This window comes from Abrus precatorius, unplaced genomic scaffold, assembly GCF_003935025.1.
Source record: "Abrus precatorius isolate BTA unplaced genomic scaffold, Abrus_2018 Scaffold11, whole genome shotgun sequence".
NCBI classification, from domain to species: domain Eukaryota; kingdom Viridiplantae; phylum Streptophyta; class Magnoliopsida; order Fabales; family Fabaceae; genus Abrus; species Abrus precatorius.
The window spans coordinates 4,240,475-4,249,314 of NW_020874303.1; the positions used below are offsets into that span (position 1 = coordinate 4,240,475).

Sequence of the window (8,840 nt, forward strand, 5' to 3'; positions counted from 1 at the left end):
ATTTAGTTTATTCATTTTCTGAAGGAATTTATTGTAACTTGTAACAATTGTTGGAGCTGAACTCCTGATTCACTAATATAAAATACAACAGAATCTTATGGACACCTTACATACAATTTCTAACCAGCTAATTGGCAAATATTACATAGTAACTTGCTTGTGGTAAAAAAAAAGGATGACCAAAGAAATAACGAAATGGAAAGTAACATTCATTCATCAATCGAGACTTTTAAATTAGTCCAAGGCCAGAACAGCCACTCTATTTAATGGTCCGTGGCAAGAATCAAGGATACATGAAAAAAACTCATCTTCCACGAGGATTCACCAATTGTGAGAACACTGCACTTGTGGCAGCATCTTCAGCATCTTCATCTGTGCCAGAGTTTCCTCCATCAATCATACTCGTGCTGTTATCAAAATGCTCAAGAGGAGTCAACTGAATTCCAATAATGTGGTTTGTGCTGTTATCTTCAGGTTCCATGAGTGCTAATGAGGTTTCTTGGAGCTGCAAAGCATATTCAAGATTCCACAAAACATCTCCCATAGATGGCCTGTCAGCTCCATACTCAGCCAAGCATTTCTCAGCTGTTTCACCAAACTTCTTCAGAGAAGAAGGATTGACTTTTCCCACCAGATTTTGATCCATGATTTGATCAAGCATCCCTTTCTTCTGCCAACTCATTGCCCACTCAGCTATATTAACTTGTTCTCTAGGAAGAACAGGATTCAAGGCTGGTCTTGTGCATAACACTTCCATTAAAACTACTCCAAATGAATAAACATCTGATTTTTCTGTAAGTTGTTGCCTTCTAAAGTATTCAGGATCAAGATAACCAAAGCTACCTTTAACTGCAGTGCTTACATGTGTTTGGTCAAGGGCAGGACCAGTTTTGGAGAGGCCAAAGTCAGCAACTTTAGCAACAAAGTTATCATCTAAGAGAATGTTTGTTGTCTTTACATCTCTGTGAATTATGCTTTGAGATGCACCTGTGTGGAGATAATGAAGGCCTCTTGCTGCTCCAATACAAATTTCAAGCCGTTGCTTCCATGATAGAGGTGGTAGGCTTGATCCATACAAATGACTCCTGAGGGGTCCATTAGCCATGTATTCATAGACAAGAATCATTTCAGACCTCTCATCACAGTAACCAATGAGAGACACAAGATGACGATGGCGAAGCTTTGATAACATTTCAATTTCTGTTCTGAATTCAGCAAGGCCTTGTTCAGATCTTGGGTTTCCCCTTTTAACAGCTAAATTAGTCCCATCATCAAGTGTTCCCTTATAAACCCTTCCAAAACCACCAACACCAAGAAGCAGCTTCTCATCAAATTTGTTGGTTGCATCTAGGATTTCTTGGAAAGTGAATAACCGTCCAAAATTTGTTGAAGCTAAGGAAATGAAGCTTGCAGTTCCACTCTTCTGTGAAGTTGTCGACACTTTTGTCATGGTCTGAGAGTTTCCATATAAGGGTAAAGCCAGCCAAGAATGGCCCTCTTGAGTAGACTTTGATTTGCACCTCACCAAGCACAAATAACACAAACCAACCAAAGCCATCATAGCCACAGCTCCAATGGAAGAACCAACTATTATTCCTATCTTCCTCTTGTTTGATGGTGACCTAGGAAGAAAACTTTCAACTGAAGAAAGTCCATCCAAGCTCTTGAATGCATTGCTGATCTTTATTATCTCCAGTCCATTCATAGTAGCATTTGTGATATCTGCCATTGTATCAGGACCAACACTTACTGTCAAAGTGTTTGAGTCTGCGGAGGCATTGGAAACAAAGTCCTTATAATAAGGCACAGCCAAATCATTAGTTAGGGATGAGAGGTCAAGGCTTCCAATAGCTATGTCAGAATTTATGAATAAATTGAACACTAAAGTATCGAGAGACATGCTAATAATATCACAAAAGTGCACCCTAATAAAGTAGGAGAAGTTTGGATCCACTGTAAAGACCCAAGTAATGTTGAAATTTGAATTGGCCACATTTGCATCCCCCATTGCTTCAGAAGTGGCATAGACCCAATTCGGTGCAATCTCAGGTGTAACACCAGCCGGATACTTAATGCTTGAAGGGTTGACTGACACATCAATGACTGAGTTGTTCACGCGGAGATATTTCTGATCATTCTCCCAAGTTCTTCCCAGGGTATCATTTTGGGAAGTGAGCAAAGGACCTCCTATATTTAACCGGTAAACAGTCTCAAAAGCAAGCTCAGAAAGCCCATTGAATGGTGCTGTTGGGTTAAGGGCTAATGCCTGATCAACAAACAAGTCATTTGGCATTGACACAACTTCAATTGCATTAACAAAGGCTACTGAATCATTTGAAGGAATAAAGGTTACAGTCAAGGTATCAGATGTAACATTGATTGCATACTCTCTAAACAAATAAGAACCCTTGTAGTTCTTAAAGGTGAAGTTGCACAAAAGAACAAAATCATCAGTAACCACTGTTATAGCAGCAGCAGTCAAATTATGGTCAGAATTGGGAAGAGGAGAAAAATATAGCCGGAGCCAGTGCCTACCTTCCTCAACTTCAAATCTATAAGAAGCTTTCTCAGTGAAAATCCTAGCTGATTGGTATAGTGGGATTGGAACACTAGAATTGGAACGAGCAACAATAGAATTCCCGGTTTTCAACACCAGCGATGAATGTTGTGAATCAGGAACAAAAGTGCGATCTTGGAAAGTGATGCTTTGGGATGAACCACAAGCAATTAGATAATTATCAGGAGGAGTGTATGCAGCAAACGACTCATTCACCAAAAACAAATACACAACCAAAACAAAGGAAACCAACTTTGCAAGTTTCATCATCACCATTGTAGTTTCACCAATCCATAAACTTAATTGTAAGCAGAAAGCACCCAATAATCTCAACTCCCAATCCCAAGCCACAACAACCTCGGATCTATCAAATTCAATGCATAGAATCAGACATTTCCGTTACAAGAAACAGACAAAATACCATGATTCTAATATCACAACGCAACACAAAGACACACAACTTTACTCTTTAATCTAGTTTACTAGGATTCTGTGACACATACACTGAGGAAAATGAGTTATCTTGGGGTACTTACCTTTGGGTTGTGGTTATGGAGGGAACAAAATGTGAATAAACCTGCTACTGCCAAAATCAACAGAGCTGAAAAGATGAAACAGAATGAGACCCAATTTAGATTACGTGAAACCCATTACTGAAATCCCATAAAGTTGAGCTTTTTATTTTGCCGCAATGCAAACACCCTTTTCCAGACTGTTGATTAGCCTGTCAATTAGGACCCCACAAATAGAAAAGAAAAGAAAAGTAAAATAGTGTTAATAAAACTTCAAAATTCAAACTCTTTATTCCTATAGAACCCAGCTGTGATTTGAAGAATTCATGGTGTATTTTTTAAAATTCAGAATCTTTGAAACAAACTGAGTAATTATTAAAAATAACACGATTGAAGTTCAGGAACTGAGGTCTACAACTCCTTAAAAATGGTTATGTTTATAATATGATAATAATTTTGAAGTTTATTGGGGGAAAAAGGGAAAAACAAAAGAACGTTGCTTGAAGGAAATGGTTGTTGTGCTGGTTCAATGATAAAGGGGACCCGCTTCAACGCAGCTTCAAGCTGCAGAAGGGGCAGGAGTCGAAGGAATTGATATCACTCATCACACTCTGAACACAGATCAGTTAACTTTTCCCCATATGTAGAAGGCTTGTTTAGAGTAAATTATGGGAAAAAAGTTTATGTATACGTATATATGAAAAATAAATATAATGTTATATATAATTTCAATTATTTAATATCTAAATAATAAAATTATCAAAATATTATTTTATATTTTTTTTCATGCATATCTTTTTTTAACAATTATGAGATATTTGTTTTTACAATATTTTATTATTGTTATTATTCTTTTATTGATTTTTTAAAATTATCCAATTACACATGTTAAGAAGATAAAAAAAAATTATTAAAATATTATATTATAATATATAATAATAGTTATGCGTTAAATTTTGAAATACTTTATTGTTTTTAATTAAAAAAATTACTATAATTTTTTATTGTATATCATTAAATATACGTTAAAAAAAATTATTTCTTTCTTACTTATTGTATTATGATCGGTTACACTTTTTAATCTATCTTTCTAAATGAGGCATATACACCCTAAATGCGTGACAAAGATTTTCTTTTATTTTACTTCTAGTTTTGAAATTTTATATATCTCTATAAAAAAAAAATTGTCTTTTTCTACCAAAAGATTTTGTCTCGTTAAGCCTTAATCGTGTGTAGCGACATCCCTCTCCTTCTTGTGAGAAATTAAGCACAGGAATTTCCTGTATACATTTGCTTAATATTTAGTTAATTATCGATAATCTAATTGACTCGACTTGTCTTGTGTATGTATACATAATATAAATTTTTTTTTGGCAAGAATAGTAGTCCCTGTAAGAATAAACTATGAAGTCATTAATTTGAAAGTTTACCTTTTTGAGGTTTTCCAGTCAATTTTTACCATTTTGGATACAATCATTAAGCTCACTTTATCAAGCAGATTTTTAGCCTGTTTAGAATCATGTTTCAATGTAGGTTGACTCCAAGCAAAAACCTTTACTCTCAATAAACATTTCTTAAAAACTGTTTAAACGTTTCATACGTGTGATTCTAAACTTGTATACTCACTGTATAATTAGCGGTAAGAATAAGGATTGATAGGATAATTATTATATGTATTTAATTAAATGTTTGTTTAGCTATAAGCGTATAATTAATTTATTATATTATTTTTTATATTTTATTAAATTAGTATTATTCATGCTAAGGATACATTTATTTTTTTAGTCACTTTTTTAGTTCACTGCTATGATTTTTTTGTAAAATATTTCTTATTTTCCTCTATAGTGATAAGGGGAGAATATTTATAAAGATATTCTAATGATAAAGTTAATGTTCAATATAGGATAATAAATATTATTTTATATTTTGAAGTTGACTCTTTTATTTATATTTTTTTTTATAGACATGATATTGAGCTAATGAATTTCACAATTCAATTTTATTTTCATCTTTTAATTACTTAAATAATTAATTATTTTCTTATCAATTATTAATTTTTAATTAATTTTATTAATTTATTTTAATATGATTAGAAAAATATTTATTTTTAGGTTAAGTTGAAAAGGTGTGAGTGTCAGTGTTTGAGTTATTTTTTTTATAATAACTGAACAGTGTCTTATTTAATAAATAAATTAAAAATATATAATAACTATCTTTTTTAAAATATTTTTAATTTATTTTATTAATTATTTTTTTCTCTCTCTTCTTTATTTTTATAAATTAGAAATATATTAAATAATTTATATATATTTTCTATAAATTAAAAATAAATAATTTATAAAAAAATTTATTATCTAAACAATTATCCACTTATTTCTTAACCTGAACAGATGTGAAAGAGACGTAACACATCGTACATACGTGGGACATTTTTGGACAACCATAATATGTGTGTCCCTTAATGCATTCACATTGTTTAGAAACCGCCGCGTAAGGCCACGTCGCCTCGCCTTTGCTCGTCAACATCTCGCTGTATTTATACTTTTATAAAATTTTCAGCATATTATCTAATTTTTTAAAATCAAATATTATTAAACTAATGATGATTTGTTAATTTAACTACAGTTGAACTAAAGTAAGACCGGTAATAATAAAATATATATTTCTAATATCATATAACATATAAAATTATAAATAGTAAATTAATTTAAATTTCAAAAATAGTATAAGATCACATTATATATTTTATAAGATAAAAATTATAATAATACACTTATATAATAATAAATCTATATATATATATATATATATATATATCATATATGAGTTTTTATTTATTTAAAAATATTTTAGAATAAAAAATAAAAAATTTAATCCGATCAGTTCAAAGCGGTTATTAACATCTATTGTTACTCATGTTTTCAATAATTTTGGCCCATTTTTTATTGGTTCATTATTGATTTATGCTCCCCCGATTTTCTGAGCTGACAGAATCGATTACATGACTAATTTTGATAACTATGATATTATCCGTAAATATTTTTTTATTTATCTCGTCATTTTTCTGTCTATTTTTTATCCCATTTTAAGTTGTTAACAGATTATTTTTCTTTGAAAACAGTCAGTTCTTTGTAATGGTAATAAAATATTATGATTTTTAAATATATTATAATTTTTTAAATACAATATCATAATTATTTTATTATTACATTTAAGATGGATAGAATTATTTATTCTATAAAAATCCTAGATAAACGAAATCTGGGGACGAAGTGACAACACATGAAGAGACAGGACCCGACTATGGTGTTGGGTCTGGATTTCCAAAACATCCCCATTTTGATGATGTTGGTTTTCAACCGCAGCTTCCAATTCTTAAAGAACTATGGGCTGGTTTAGTGTTTAGTGGATTATATATAAGATGATATGATAGTATAATAAATTAGTCAAATTCATTTATATTAGGTGTTAAATTTAAAATTTATATTACTTTATTTTTTATAAAATATAAAATTGATTAATTTAATTATTAAATTATTTTTATTAGTTGTATAATTATTTATATTAAGTTTTATACAATTTAAACATTTGTAATTATATTATTCAAAATTTTATATTTAGTAATATTTTAAAAATTACACATTAAAATAAATGAATATTCTTAACAACAACATTCAAACTTCAAATTAGATTAATAACTTATAAAAAAGCAAAAGAATTTAAAGCCAAATTGGGGGTTGAAAGAAATAAAAAGTGTAGGTGAACACAACTGCAATTTGACACAGCTAGCACCACACCGTCATTGACGTTGACACCGTCCCGTGAACGAAGGTGTTGATTCCCTTTCATTTTTCCTTTATTGCTTTCTAATTAAAAGGACAAATCCCAAATGGACTGTTTCCACCACCCTTTTCACTTGTTATTTCACCATAGTCAAGTTTAATATCTCTATACTTTTAATTATAAATATGATTCATAAAACTAATATATCAACTTATGGAGTGTTTGATTATTTGTTTATATATATATATAATAACCTTTACGGTTTTTTTCACTCAAGCCTAACGTGAGTGATTCAAAATTTAAAGAAAGTAAACAAACAATCAGTTTTACACCAAAAATAAACAATTTTTTTTTAAATAACAAACTAAATACTTTTTCTCTGACCATTGTTTTGTTATATATAATTTTTTAAAATTTAAAATTCAACTAGCAAATACAAAAAATAAAATAATATTTCCGTAATCTGCCCCTATTCTATGTTTTTTATTTTATTTTATTTTATTTTGGGCCATCACACTATGCTATTTATTTAAGGGAAGAAGGATTTTATTTTATTTATATTTTTTGTTGAAGGAGGATTTTCATTTCAGTTAGAAAGCAAGCGTCATTTAGGTCTCAGGCCCACCGCCCACTAGTTAGGAGTATGAGAAAGCTATAAGCCTGTTAAGATGACTGGTTATTGAGCCCAAATTCTCTCTACCTAAGCCCATTAAGCAATGCAAACAGGTATAAATTAGAAAATACACTTGACCAAAACAAATATATAAATATAATAGCTACGTGTTTCTTTAAAAAGTTTAAATATCCAATAAATTATTTTAATAATTTTCAAATTTAAGATAACAAATTAAAAAAAAAACTACTTTATCTAAAAATTTAAACAAACATAACTTTGAAAAACAAACTTACACTTTTAGAACGATGAGTAGGGCAGTAGGGTATTATGGTATTCATTCTCATGCTCATGGTTTAAAAAAATTACCGATGACTAAAACCTTTTACATTCAAATAAACCTTTTAAAGTGTAATACAGTTGCATCACCCTGCTATCTGTATTGAAAAGAATTAATTTTACATTCAAATAAACCTTTTAAATAAGATTAAGATTGTTTTCTCCAAGTTCTTTCTGCAGAATTTTCAATGACTTTCTAACATATTAACATCAATAAAAACTTATTAAAAAGCTTAAGTTTAGTTAAATTTCACAAATTTATTATTAGAATAATTAAATTTTTAAATTAACTAAATAAAATTTGAAGTACTTCTCTGAAAAAAAAGAAGACCATATATGCATAGTTAGACAAAAATGTGACTTTATATAATTAATTTACATAAAAAAGAGTATTAATGTTATCACAAAAGGTGGAACACCAGAGAAAACACCAATTAGATATGCTAGCCATTATTCTCCAATATATTTGTGGTAATAATTGCTTAAATGAGACGTCTAAATAAGGAGGATGGAGTAATACACAACACCCAATTCCAGAAACAAGGGACCAATAAAGGTTTTCCATCTAACAGTTAAGAAAGAAGCTGACATGATGGCGAGTGAAAATCATCATCGCCTAAGAAAAAGACAATCCAAGACGTCACTTTTTCTTTTCCCTACAATGAAAAACAATATTTACTGAAACCGGATAATCTGTATAAGAAAAATTGAATTAACTTTTAGATGCCACTTCACTTATAACATTATAAATGTTATTAAAATGATAAATAATAACAATAATAATAATAATAATCTGTATAAGTGATCAAATACACCTCGAATTTATAGCTATTACTTGATACAGTACAGAAGTATCTGAAACATGGCTTTCACACAAAGAGGAACCAAACAGAAGACACAAGAAATCAACAGCACAGAAGAATTCAATATATTATGTACCTTAAAATTGTAAAAAAATAAATTTAAACATATATTAAACATATATATCCACAACTCGATACAAAAACATGAAACAAATAAACTTAAAATACCCCTA

The 8,840-nt window shown here is 29.8% G+C and overlaps 1 protein-coding gene across 2 annotated transcripts; it reads right to left on the reverse strand.

Moving 5' to 3' along the window:
• Positions 1-3,758, reverse strand: LOC113854024 (receptor-like protein kinase THESEUS 1). 2 transcript variants are annotated; one of them, XM_027484816.1, is made up of 2 exons: positions 3,094-3,758; positions 1-2,921 (listed from the first exon to the last, which is right to left on the reverse strand). In XM_027484816.1, the coding sequence occupies exon 2, from the start codon at positions 2,831-2,833 to the stop codon at positions 305-307; it is 2,529 nt and encodes an 842-aa protein (XP_027340617.1). In that variant the 5' UTR covers positions 2,834-2,921; positions 3,094-3,758; the 3' UTR covers positions 1-304. The 2 variants fall into 2 exon arrangements, with proteins under 2 accessions (XP_027340617.1, XP_027340618.1); XM_027484817.1 differs by having other exon boundaries at positions 3-2,705; positions 3,094-3,747.
• Between the last annotated feature and the right edge of the window lie 5,082 nt (positions 3,759-8,840).

What these genes read in the sequence shown, in the direction of transcription:
- LOC113854024 (XM_027484816.1), bottom strand. Translation starts at nt 2,833, where the DNA reads ATGGTGATGATGAAACTTGCAAAGTTGGTTTCCTTTGTTTTGGTTGTG.